Source organism: Protopterus annectens, chromosome 13.part0, assembly GCF_019279795.1.
Source record: "Protopterus annectens isolate FY-2018-M chromosome 13.part0, PAN1.0, whole genome shotgun sequence".
Lineage (NCBI taxonomy): Eukaryota > Metazoa > Chordata > Ceratodontiformes > Protopteridae > Protopterus > Protopterus annectens.
The window spans coordinates 965,303,694-965,317,303 of NC_056747.1; the positions used below are offsets into that span (position 1 = coordinate 965,303,694).

A 13,610-nucleotide genomic window follows, 5' to 3' on the forward strand; every position below is an offset into this window, starting at 1 on the left:
TCTTTCTGTCTAATAGAGCCACCTTGGACTGTTTACATAGAAGGGTCATTGATTATTAGGATAGTTCCTACTATACCTGGAGATAAGCAGATGAAATAACTGTTTAACAGACTTCATGGTCTTATCCTTATTGTCTTACTTTTCAAAAAAAAAATCCTCAGAATAAGGATCAAAGAGTAAGTTCTTGTCCAAGCATGCATTAAGTAACTGCCCCTTTGGCTTACTATGGTAAAGCCTGAATTCTAAGCCATGCATGCCTTACAGTTATCATACCTGCAACTGTAGAACTCCTATGGGCATCTATGACATCATACCCACATTTGATTCAATGCTTACCTGCCTTAAAGGCTATTTGATTAAGCCTTATAATTCTGTCTTTCATGCCTTCTTCTTGTATCTCAGGATACATGTACTCAATCTGCTACTGCTAAAGAATGTACCTTTGATACTTTATAATGTGGGTCTGTCAGTTGATTGCTGTAAAGGCCAGGGTATCTAAAACACATAACTATTTGCCAGATCTGTCCAGGATCCATCTCTCCTTTTCATGGGGTTAAGGAGCATCCTGAGCCCTGGAAAGAGCTTAGAGCTCCTGACAACATCTGTGTGGTAACCATTTGAAATGTAGGGGCCTGGTAGAGTGAGTCCCAAAACATAGAGAACGAATAGCTGAAAAATGGACTTCTTACATACACAAAGTCCAAGGTCGTTGTTTCCTAGCAGATTCCCTTTTCTTCAATGTATGGTGACCTTGAAGTTGGTATATACAAGTTCAGAGGGTGTGGGGGCCTTGCTCCACTGCAAAAGAGAAGTCTAAAGGAGAAGAGCAATGTTTGAGAATCATTCTTCCCCTGCACTTTTGACTTTTTTTTTTCTGTCGGTCAGCCCTCAGCATTATAATTATCATTATTTCAAAAGGGAGCCCATATAAATGAAATCTCTCACTTCCATGCTGTTTTGTAGTGGATTATACATTTTTATCAGTCAGTCAGTCATTTTATATAATGGATTAGCACTATCTCTCATATACTCTAACGTGCATGCATATGTTTTGCATTATGCTAAAGCAGTTTTAATGGCAAGAAAATAATAAAATATGCAAAAAGAGGAGCTTACATAGTAGGTGATGAGCGGGGTGGGGAGATGGGGGTGGACTTCAACATGAAAATATGCTAAGTTTTTACCTTTGCTTGAATGAAATGAAGGGTGAGAGAAATGTTAGCAAGAGTACCCTAGAGAAGGCAAAAGAACCATTATAGGTAGGTTAAACTGTCTACTGTAACTGTAGTGGCACAGCACAACAGAATTCCAATGAGCAGTGCAAAAGGAATGAACTGAAATGATGCAGATACCATTTGTCTTTAATGTAACTTTATTTATTTGTTAAGATGGTAATTAAACTGGTCCACAGACCCTTTTCAGTCATAACCCAGGTCCCAAAAGAATGGGTAAATATGATATAAATGCACAGTTTAAAGGTGCAAATATATATATATATGTATATATATATAGAGAGAGAGAGAGAGATACGTATGAAAGAGGATATATACTGTAGATGCAGTGGTGACTTGATGGGTGCATCAAAATAAAAAAAAATGTGTGTGTGTGTGTGTGTGTGTATATATATATATATATATATATACACGTGTGTGTGAATATATATATATATATATATATATATATATATATATATATATATATATATATCTACATATATAAATATACACTCACACACAATCTTGCATACTGTTTCTGTTAAATTTTCTTTGGTATTCCCTGTTATCATTCTGCAACATCGATGTGGTCATTGAAAATGGGAATTATAGCAGTGCCCTCCCGGTTATTAAATCGAAATAAATAAAGTAAATCCTAACTAAGTGTGAGGACTGCATTTCCCAGCATGCCGTGTAAACGACCAAACGCACGTAAACAATTGAAGTCTTGAGACTGGGACCAGTACTAGTTGAATGGGTTGATATGGCAGATTCTGGGCAGGCCTCTCAGCCCCGATTGCTGCAGTCGCAACCCAGCGGAATAGTGCCCAGCTCTGGTAGTACGACCGGCAGCAGTACAACTAGTGGTACTGGAAGTGGAAGCAGTGATCCTGCCAGGCCTGGTCTTAGCCAGCAGCAGCGTGCCAGTCAGCGGAAGTTGCAAGCTCGAGCTTTCCCCCGAGCCAAAAAACTCGAGAAGCTTGGAGTGTTTTCTGCATGCAAGGTAAACAGTTACAAGTATGTGGGAAGAATGTAACTGCAGTGAGTCAGGAGATAAACAATAAAAATATCTGCATCTCTCTCGTGTGTATCTGAACCAGGTAGCCAGCTTGCTGTCAACAGGGATCTGCACATTGTTAAACGCACATAACAGAGCATCTTTGCTATTTTATTATTTGTGCATATGTCCATTTGGAAGTCAGTGCTGCAGTGTACACCGTAGCCACATAGGTAACTGAGCAGGTGTTCTGAAATCTCATTTCACGTGACCACACAAACTTAAACTCATGCAGTAGTTTAATTCTTGATGCAGAATGATGCGTTCTGGAAACGGAACAAAAAGAAAGATGATCTGTATGGAATACTGATTGGTAATCTTCGGTTTGAATTTCTTGCTTTTTGAAGCCCAGGGTTGATGTTGGGAGTAGAATTTATAACATTGCATGCGTGCTTTACTACAAATCGTGTTTGTGCACAGCTAACAGTTTTTTTCCCTTTATATTTTTGGGGGTGGAGTAAGGTTACATGTATAAAATCAATTTATGTATGGAATTTATTAGATGCTGTAGAACAAGCAGCACTTCTAAAGAGAGGTGGCCCAATTTCCACGTATACATTCCTGTTCCTGCCTTCGCGTAACCATGGAAGCTGCATTTTACCATATTTCCACTTAGGGCTTTATTTTTAAGTATATACCGGAACAAAAATTTGTAGAAGTCCTCTGATATGCAGAGTTGAAAATTACACTATACCTGTTAAATGCCACTTGATGCAAACCTCTTTGAGCATGTTCCTTACCTCTTCAGTCTGCAAGACCAAGACACTACATATTTTGTGCTGTTACTGTAATGCATCTGATGGTCAGATATATTGATCTAGATGTTACCTGATTGACCATTGTGTTGGGTTAAATAGTGGTGTCATTCAACTCCATTCAGTAGTCAGTATGACTCATGACAACCAGCAAGCCTTAAAGTTAAATTACTGTGCATTCTGTCTTCCTGTGCTCAACTTTCAGTCTTACACTCTTGGATGAAGTTGGAGGCAGCACATTTCAGATCACGAATTTATAGCTTTACTTACAGCACTATTAAAATTGACTTTGTAAAAGGAGAAAAATAAGAAGTAAGACACTTTTGATAAGTTGTGTACACATCAGTGACATTTCTCATACTGATACAGTGAAGTTTTGTATGGGTGATGGGTGGCATTGTGACCCGTCATCAGTTATACTTGATTGAGACAGTTCAGTCTATTATCTGCATTCTAAACAATATTAAGATAAAACTAATCCAAATAGACTTGCCCTTGGTGGAAGGTAACTGGAGTAACTGAAACCACAGCAAAATAAAATAAAATCTTCTCATTTAATGTACAAAGGTGAGTGCTTTTGCAGTGACAACCACTGCTTCATCAGACATTTCTTACAAGTTGCAACCACACATAAGTACTCGGTTTAAAATTCAAAGTAACCAGTCATACTAATTTATCAATTAATTAACTTAAATTACTTTTAAAATGTTCAAAACGGTAGTTAGTGCTGGTGTCGAACGGCCTTAACAAAACACTTCACTGGTAAACACCAACAGATAAATATAGTGGAAGAAGACCTTCCACAGAGTAACTCCAACAACCAGGCTTCCAAAAATTCCAAGTAGAAAACACCACGCTAATACTAGCAATGTGGAGCAGTAAATCCTTTAATCACAGTGAGCGCTTTCGCCATGCGGCTTCTGGTATAACAGTCTGAAGAAGCCGCATGGTGAAAGCGCTCACTGTGATTAAAGGATTTACTGCTCCACATTGCTAGTATTAGCGTGGTGTTTTCTACTTGGAATTTTTGGAAGCCTGGTTGTTGGAGTTACTCTGTGGATGGTCTTCCACTATATTTATCTGTTGGTGTTTACCAGTGAAGTGTTTTGTTAAGGCCGTTCGACACCAGCACTAACTACCGTTTTGATTATTTTCTACTTTTTCTGCTGGTGCAACATCCCATGCTCAGGGGTCATATTTGACTTTTTTACTTTTAAAATGTGTTTTTAAAGCAACAGTGCATCAATGCAACTCAGTATGCTATACTCTAAACGATATAGATAGCAAAGCTAATGTGCATGGGGCTGTTTTAATTTCCTTGATTTGAGGGCTGGTTTCAAGAGTACGTTATCATTAAGACCTAGTCCCATATGTGCCCCCAATCTCAGGATCCACTTTAGTTCCATATTTTCTGTTGAATTAACCAAATCTCCCAATCTAGTGCTAATGTTCTGCACTTGCAATATTTGGAACAGGAAAATATGATCTTCACCATTAGCCAAAGTATGTTTGGTTAAGGCACTATAATCCTGCCTTCTCCTTGTACAGTATACATGATCTCTAATTCTTTCCCTAAGGTGGCGGTGGTTGGAAGTGGTGCTTGAGAATAACATTTTTATGTTTAAAGAGATATGTTATAGATGACGTTCGGGAGTTGCAATGGGCACGAGTTGTGCCAATACGTATACAAACCTGGTAATGATAGGATGGGAGTATGAGCATATGCTAATGAACCCACGGATAGCCTTTTACAGATGATTTGTGGATGATCTTTTTGTCCTTTGGAAAGGAACTGAGGAACAACTAGTCATTTCACCTTTCCCTTAATACCACCAGTGTCTTCCTGAAATTCACTATGAACTATTCTTATACTAGTATAGACTTCTTAGATGTCACCGTACACAGGGAACACACTAATTGGCTAACTAAATTGCACAGGAAGCAATGCTACCATCCCGCTTTTTTACATAGGGACAGTATGCATAATCCAAGCATTTTTTATAATATCATAAAAGGACAAGCAATGAGAGTATCTTGTCTATATTATATCATGGATGTAAACAAATTTCAAGATATTATATACCAGAATTGGCACATGCTATTGGTGGATGAGGAGACTACAAACATAGTAGGTAAATACTCACAATTTGTATTCAAAATTAAAAAGAACTTGAAACAGCAATTATGTTACCCAAGAATAAATAGGGAGGGACAATGGATGGAAAGGTACACAGAAATGTGGGAACTGTGCCCATTGCATATACATAGATGAATCCTGATTCTTTAAACATCCAGAGACAGGTCATCTTTGGGAATTAAGAAATTCAACATTGTAACGCTAAGAACATTGTCTATGTAGCCCACTGCAAAACATGTTTCCACTTTTATGTAGGAAAAACCAACCGCCACCTTAGGGAAAGAATTAGAGATCATGTGTACTGTACAAGGAGAAGGCAGGATTATAAAGCCTTAGCCAAACGTACTTTGGCTAATGGTGAAGATCATATTTTCATGTTCCAAATATTGCAAGTGCTGAACATTAGCACTAGATTGGGAGATTTGGTTAATTCCACAGAAAATATGGAACTAAAGTGGATCCTGAGATTGGGGGCACGTAGGGGACTAGGTCTTAATGATAATGTACCCTTGAAACCAGCCCTCAAATCAAGGAAATTAACATAGCCCCATGCACATTAGTTTTGCTATCTATATTGTTTAGAGTATAGCATACTGAGTTCCATTGATGCACTGTTGCTTTAAAAACACATTTTGAAAGTAATTTAAGTTAATTCATTGATAGATTAGTATGATTGGTAACTTTGAATTTTAAACAGAGTACTTATGTGTGGTTGCAACTTGTAAGAAATGTCTGATGAAGCAGTGGTTGTCACTGCGAAAGCGCTCACCTTTCTACATTAAATGAGAAGATTTTATTTTATTTTGCTGTGGTTTCATTTACTCTGGTTACCTTCCACCAAGGGCAAGTCTATTTGGATTAGTTTTATCAATTTTCTGGAGCTGCTTTGGACTGTTTTGGGTTGTGTTCTTTTATCTCTTTATTAACATTAAGAAAAAAGTTAATTTAGTTTTTTTACCCTCTTCTTGGGTAAACCACTGGTGAGAGTGCATTCAGCCTCTGATTACCTGATGTGTGGGAACAGGAGCCTATCCTGGCTTTCACTGGGCACAAGTCAAGATAGGGCACCAGTATCTTGTGGTGGTGGTAGGGAGGCTTTTGGAAATAAATCTTTGTTTTCTGAACTGAAAGTTCTGAACTTTTTTTTTTAACTTTGGTAGTACTGAGCAGACTAGCAGTTTGGTGTACGTTCAAGACTGTGGCTGATACACCTGTACACTTAAGCAGTTCTTTTTATTCGCCACATCCTCAATTTACTTACCGTGTGACCCAGTGCAACCCACTTAACCAGACAGTGCTCCCAGGCTGAACCTGAAATGGGTCCATGTAGATCTGTGCGTTTCCCCAGCTGATAAATGTATAACTGTTAGCAGAGAGCACTGTGGAGTATGAGAGATGCTGTAGATGATGGGTATAATGTCTGCAAAGGAGGGGAATGGGTTATAATACTGACATCTTGGAAAAATGGGAGCTTACTTTGTAATCATTGTTGGTAGATGTTGCATTTAACTGTGGCCCCCATGGTGAATGGATATGCTCTTTTAGGGTGGGCATTTAGTTTTCTTTTATATGTACTATATCTATCTGTATGTATTTATTGTCTGCATTATTGGTAGTGTGGGCAGCTTTGTGAAAGCTTATAGTGTCCTATGTTTTGGGCATGCCTAGCCTTTACCACATTTCAGTATGACTTGATACACCTTTTGCAACCTCTTTATTCTATTTTGATTACTTTGTGAGCTGAGTGAAAAAGAAGGCTCATCTTCTTTTAAATCATGCTACTTGCTGAAAAAAAATAGTAATGCATACATGGAAAATCATGACCTTCACCAATTATTAAGGCAGTACATGACCTATTTTATTTATTGATTTACATTTGATTATTTACATTTGATTATCGGGAAAGTCCAAATGGATGGAATGTCCATTTTCAGCGGATGCCCGGGGGAAAAAAGCTCCACATAGAACAAAAAGAAAAGATGTCTTAAAGGAAAGATGAAAGAGAAGGAAGAAAAAAAGCTGTAAAAATATGTAGCATAAAGGGGATGTGAAATAATATAGGGTTCCGCTGTGGCGACCCCTAACTTGGAAAAGCCGAAAGATACAACAACATTTAATGCATAAAATCCACAGTCAAAAACTAGGTGTTAGTATGAAGAAAGAGTTTGTAGGATTTTTCAGTCTGGGGCAGAGCAAGAGCAGAGCCGTTTAGTGGTAAGGTGTTTTTTTAGTGTTTGTTTAAATTTGGTTAATGTAGTAATAGATGTGATGTTAATAGGTAGAGAGTTCCAAATCTTAGCAATATAATGAGAGTAAGTAGACTCTCCAGCACGATTGTGTGCTGCTGAAATTTGTATGAGGGACTTTTTGTTTGACCACAGCATTCTGACACAGGAATAGGGCTCTAGCAAGTCATGCAATGATGGTGTTTTTGCAGAAAGGTAGAAGATTTTGTAAGCCATGTTAAGCTGGGATAAATGTAGGAGATGTGGAAGTTCTAACCAGTGTAGTTTCCTTAGGGCAGAGCAATGGTGTGATCTCATTATCGAGTTTGCTGCATATCTAGTTGTTTTATTGTAACACATTTGTAGTTTTACCAGCTCAGTTTTCCTGGAGTTAATAAATAGAGGTGATGCATATAGAAGAGTTGAGGTCAAACGATTTTGGGCACTAGCTATTTTTGTGCTGTACATGTACCGCCTCTTCATATATAGTGTACCTCGTTTTTTGTGTACTTTCTTAATTGATTGAGAGATATGGATGTCAAATCTCATTGGGGAGTGATAGTAGTGTTATTTCTGGATACTGTCTGAAAAGTAGCTTTGTTAGGATGGAATAGTGTGAGCTTTGTTTTGTTGGGGTTTAATAATAAGCAGGAATTTGTTAGCCAGGGCTCTATTTTGAGAAAGGATGATTGAGTGAGTACCTGCAGTTCAGGAAGGGTATTGGCAGCACATAGTACTGTAGAGTCATCAGCATATTGGATAATCGTGGCAGAGGAGGCTGCAGTACAGAGATTGTTAGTAAATATGGAGAAGAGCAGGGGGCCATGAATAGATCCTTGAGGGACTCCTAGGGTGATTGGTAGTAAAGGAGATAGACTTTGGTGCCAACATACTGCTTGCTGTCTTCCAGTTAAGTAGCTCTGAAGTCATGTAAGTGTAGAGTGTGATAAGGCTACATCGGAGAGTGCATGTATTATTTTGTTGTGATTCACCAGATCTAAAGCTTTAGATAAGTCTAATAAAATGGAGGATACATGCTTGCCATTATTTATGTGGTTGTTAACTGTGTTTGTAAATGACATAAGTGCAGTTGTGGTACTGTGGTGTAGTTGGAAGCCATGTTGAGTGCTGAATAACAACTTATTATAATTTAAGTGCTCCATGAGTTGCTTATGAATAATTTTTTTCAAGTATTTTTTTATAGTGGGGATAGAATTGCACTAGGGCAATAGTTAGACAATTCAGTAGAATTTCCACCCTTGTGGATTGGGGTGACGTATGAAATCTTCCATATGGTAGGAACGTATTGTTCTAATATAGATCTGTTTATTAAAATGGAGACAGGGCATGCAATTCAGCAGATAGTTTGAGGAATACAGGTGGTTAAGTGATCTGTAGCTAGAGAAGTGGGTTTTAGTTTTCTATGAAGTTTTCTAATAGTATGTAGTGATGCTGGTTGAAGAGAGAAGCTATGCTTGTTTTGATAGGGTGTAGGTGTTTGTGAAGTATTAGTAGGGCTGTGGCTGTTAGAGAGTTGTAGAATACTTTCTGTGAAATAGGTGTTAAACTGTGTTGCTATTCAGTCAGAGCTATTTTTTGTAGTGGGGGGGGGGGTGTACCAGCTTTTCCAGGTCGTAGAATGTTGTTAATTCCCGCCCAGAATTTTTGTGGGTTATTGTGGTGTTTAGTTTGCATATGAGAGTAATAATTTATTTTATCTTGTTTTATTTGCGTTTTTGCTCTGTTCACAATAAGATTGCCTAGTAACTTGAGATTTTGTTTTTTTGCCACTGTAGCCATGCTTTATCTCTTGCTTTTAGTAGATACCTCAAGTCATTGCTTAACCATGGGGCAAACATGCTCATCTAGGGTAGATAGGAAGGTACTAGTGAAGTAATTAGTGGCTTCATCTAGGGGTAATACTATGAGGGGACCAGTTGTAGTGTCTAAGTGTATACAGGAAATGATCAAGGGTCATGTTTTTTTGTTCCTTATCTGCTGATATAGTAATTTAGTGGGGTACAGCCATAGTCTTAGGTATGTTTGAAGATGGTCACTAAGGCTGTCTGGGAGAGAGCCTGAGTGAGGAGGGTAGGGTCTGTTAGTAAGTATCCAGTCTAGAATGGAGCACTTATTTGATGTTTTGTCTATTCTGGTGGGTTTTTGTATGAGCTGGGTAAACCCACGAAGATTTACATATTTAATGCGATTTTGGCCATTACAGTTTGTCCAATCAATGTGAAGATCTCCTAATATAATTGTTTCCCGGGGTATGAGAAATGTAATCTAGGATGCTTTCCAGGGTGTATATATTATCTGCTGGGAAGCTCCTCATGATCCTGCAGAGTGGTGCTAGCAGCAGAGAGGCTAAAAGAGCGACTGCTAACCTGATAAGTGTTTTTTTTCCTGCTACTATTTTATTTTATTTTATTTATCATTTGTTGACTGGGAATGTTGCTACTACCTGGGTGACTGTCCGATCTAGCTAAACTGCAAGTATTTCTGCTTCTTGAACTGTTTTAAACTGTTTAAAGTTGTTTTTGCACCTGCACTTTTAAAGTTTGTCCTGTTTGTTGCATATACCTGTTGAGGCTACACACTCAAGTGCGCTAGCCTGTGTTACATATTTATTGCATTTTCCTGCTGTTTGTTGCAAAAAAAACCCAAAAAACAAAAAAATTATCCTTGTTTCCCGTCTTTCCTAACCTAGAGTATTCCAAATACAGGCTTTGCTGTATTCTGGACTTTTGGAAAGTTCCTGTGTTGCCCACTTCCTTTCTTGGATAAAGGGAGGCTTCTTTGTTCACCAGTGGCCGTGGGGAGCTTAGAGCAGCCTATCTATCCCTGGAGGAGTGTTCCCAGCACAATAATCTGGTAGTCTTTTGGCCGTTTTGGGCCAATTTCTATCTCTTTCAAGCCCCCCTGTATAAAACCCGCTTTGGTGTGGCTTTGCGTGATTTTGCACATAGCGCAGGATTGGGCAGCTCTGCTTAATTGGGTTTAAACCAATCTCGGTTCCGCAGGGTCTGCTCTTCACTTTTTCCCTTAGAACTGATCTAGTTCTCATAATAAACACCCTGTTCCTACTCTAAAGCCTGGCACTTGCTCACTAAAGCAATTATATAAGTCAGCACTAAAAAATTAAAAGCACTACACCCTCACAAACTCCCCTTGAATACCTTGTTCCCCATTGGCCCTTTTTTTCAATTATAAAGGAATTCCCAATACTATTCTAGCATGTCCAAAGGTCAGTTGTCAATCTTCTCTCCAGTCCAGCTGGTGAATCTGGGAATCCTGAGGCAATGTTACAACTGCCTCATGTACACAGACAACTCTCTCCTCCTCCCAACAAATTCCAACACATGTGAGAGATGCAACTATATAGCCAAACTGGAGGCTAAGCTCTCTCAACTCAGTACTGGCGTAACCAGTCAGGAGGAGAAGGAAACCATACTCACTACAATTCCAGTCTCACATAGACCTACCACGACAGCAAACCAAACACATAAACACACAAAAACATACTCTGAGGCTCTAACTAAAAATCTGCCTAAGCAGCAGAGACCTCCAAAGTAGACACCCAAGCAACCGCTACCCTAAAACAAAACACGTGCAACACATAGCTCACAAAGCCAGTGTGCTGAACAGTCACAGCCCTTAAGGCTAAACAACGCGCCTGATAAACTTGTAATAGGTGACTCTATCTCCAGGCACACTGACATCTCACTCACCAGGCTGAACAAGGAGAAGGTCACGGTGAGCTGCCTGTCGGGTGCTAGGATCCACCACATAACACAAGCACTCAGGTCACTCCAAGGCAAGTACAAATATGACTCTGTCATTGTCCATGCTGGTGTGAATGACCTGAGACTACATGAAAAGAGACATAGAGGAGCTCTCTTAGCATGTAGCCCAGGCCGGTATGACCCTGACCTTGAGTAGCATCTTACCCTCACTAAGAATGATGCTACAGTATGAAGACAAGATAATCAATTTCAACAATTGGCTTAAGTATTGGTGTCATTCAAAGGGGATCCAGTGCCTGTCAGCCTGGGATAAAATGCTCGACAAGCCACGATGCTTCGCTAGGGATGGCTTGCACCTGTCCCCCTGGGCTTTCGGATATTGGCAAAGGCTCTTGCCACCCCCATAGTGCCTTTTTTAGGCAAGGCTCAAAAGACAAACCCACCTCCATAGGTATCACAAGGGATAAGAAACTGAGTAATGCTACTGAACGCCAGACGTCTAAACCTCAAGATGCACACACTCGAAACTCTCCTTAGCAAGGAGAACATCAATATCTGTGCATTAACAGAAACCTGGTTCAAGGCTCCCGAGAGCACCCCAGCACTACCAGGTTATACCACATACCATGCTTTTCGGCCCCAAAACTTGACCGAACCACAAAAGGAAGGGGAGTATCAATATTCGTCAAAGATACCCACACCTCCAGGTTGGTGGCACAGCAAGAAGCATCAGAGACTATCCATGTGCAACTAACAGTGGGTAAAACTGCCTTCCAGTTTATAGCCTGCTACAGACCACCCTCCCAAACCCAGGAACCCCACTTGGCCTTCCTGACAACACTTGAAAATATGAAGATCTCTCCAAACACCATTATATTGGCGACTTCAACTACCCAAGCATAGACTGGGAGCATTACTCTAGCTCCAACACCCTAGCCCAAAGGTTCCTAGAATTTATAAACTCAAATGCTATGGAACAACTTGTTACCACTCCCACAAGAGGGGAAAACATACTGGACCTGATCATCACTAACATGGGGGCTCTATGCTCCAGACCAGAAGTGTATCCCTCACTGGTAAGATCAGACCATAAACTAATCTCACTGGATATTCACATCCCGACCCCACCCCCTGCCCAGAAAACCACAGTGAAAAACTTCTCTAAAGCAAATTTCACACTCCTCAAAACCGAGGTGGAATCCTTCAAAGCCCCCAGGCCTGTGGAAAATACGGCCCAGACCGCAGAATCCTTTATAAACGCATTCTATGAACACCTTCAGGAATGCGTGGATCATGCAGTCCCAAATAAAACCAAGACCCAATCCTCCAAAGGCAGGCGTCCTGTCTGGTGGACCCCAGCCATAAACAAACTATACAATAGAAGGAGGAAGCTACTACATGATGGAGCAAAATCCCAAAAAAGGAAGGAGTCTCTGATCAGTATTTGCAAAAAAACTACGGGCACTCATAAAATCGTCTAAGGCCAGCTTTGAGAGACAAATTGCACAGGACACTAAGGATAATCGCAAGGCTTTCTTTAGTTATGTTAGGAACCTGGGTGGGAATTCACAGATATGCTCAGAATTAGTCCAAAATGACAAAAAATACACTGAACCCACAGACATTGCCAACATCCTAGCTAACAGGTTCAGCACAAACTTCTCCCTACCAAAAGGGCAAATATCTATCCCAGCAGAGTGCTGCTCCCCTGACATCTCAGATGCTCAGGTAAGAGCCGCCCTCTCCAAAGCAAAAAACACAGCATCAATGGGACCAGACGGTGTCCCGGGCTGCGTCCTACATGAACTCCAAGAAGAGCTAAACCCAAACATAAAACTACTGTTCAATCTCAACCTTACTACAGGATATGTACCCAAAGAGTGGCGTACAGCAACAGTGGTCCCTCTCCACAAAGTGGTGCCTCAACGGATCCTGGAAACTATCGCCCCATAAGCCTGACTAGCTTGGTCTGCAAAGCTATGGAAAGGATCATCATGGACCTCATAAATAAAGATGTTTGGGACCTACAGACACTGGATCCTACCCAGTTCGGCTTTGTTAAGGGCAGATCCTGCCTCTTAAACCTGGTTGATTTCTTTGAAACCGTCACCAAGGCCATTGACGAGGAGAACGTGGTCCACACAGCCTACCTGGACCTCGCAAAAGCCTTCGATACAATACCCCACTCGGGCATTATAGATAAGCTCACCAGCTTAAATATAAACCCCTATGTCACTAGATGGGTTGCAAACTGGCTCAAGGACAGAACCCACATGGTTAGAATTGCTGGAGCCATGTCAGAATCCAAACCAGTTACAAGTGGCATCCCACAAGGCTCAGTCCTGGGACCTCTCTTGTTCAGTATATATTTCTTGGAGGTACAGACCAACACGGAAGGACTGTGGGTGGCCAAGTTCGCAGATGACTGCAAACTAGGCGCCATAATTGACTCTCCAGCCAACACAAGCATCCTACA

At 40.3% G+C, this 13,610-nt stretch overlaps 1 protein-coding gene across 2 annotated transcripts in view; it reads left to right on the forward strand.

The window, feature by feature from the left end:
* The first annotated feature begins 1,911 nt into the window (after window positions 1-1,911).
* KAT2A (lysine acetyltransferase 2A) overlaps window positions 1,912-13,610 on the forward strand; it is a 647,704-nt gene continuing 636,005 nt past the window's right edge. For both annotated transcript variants that reach the window (XM_044054728.1, XM_044054730.1), the window contains exon 1: window positions 1,912-2,217. In XM_044054728.1, coding sequence (XP_043910663.1) covers window positions 1,978-2,217 — 240 coding nt within the window. In that variant the 5' untranslated portion in view covers window positions 1,912-1,977. The remainder of the gene's footprint in view (window positions 2,218-13,610) is intronic.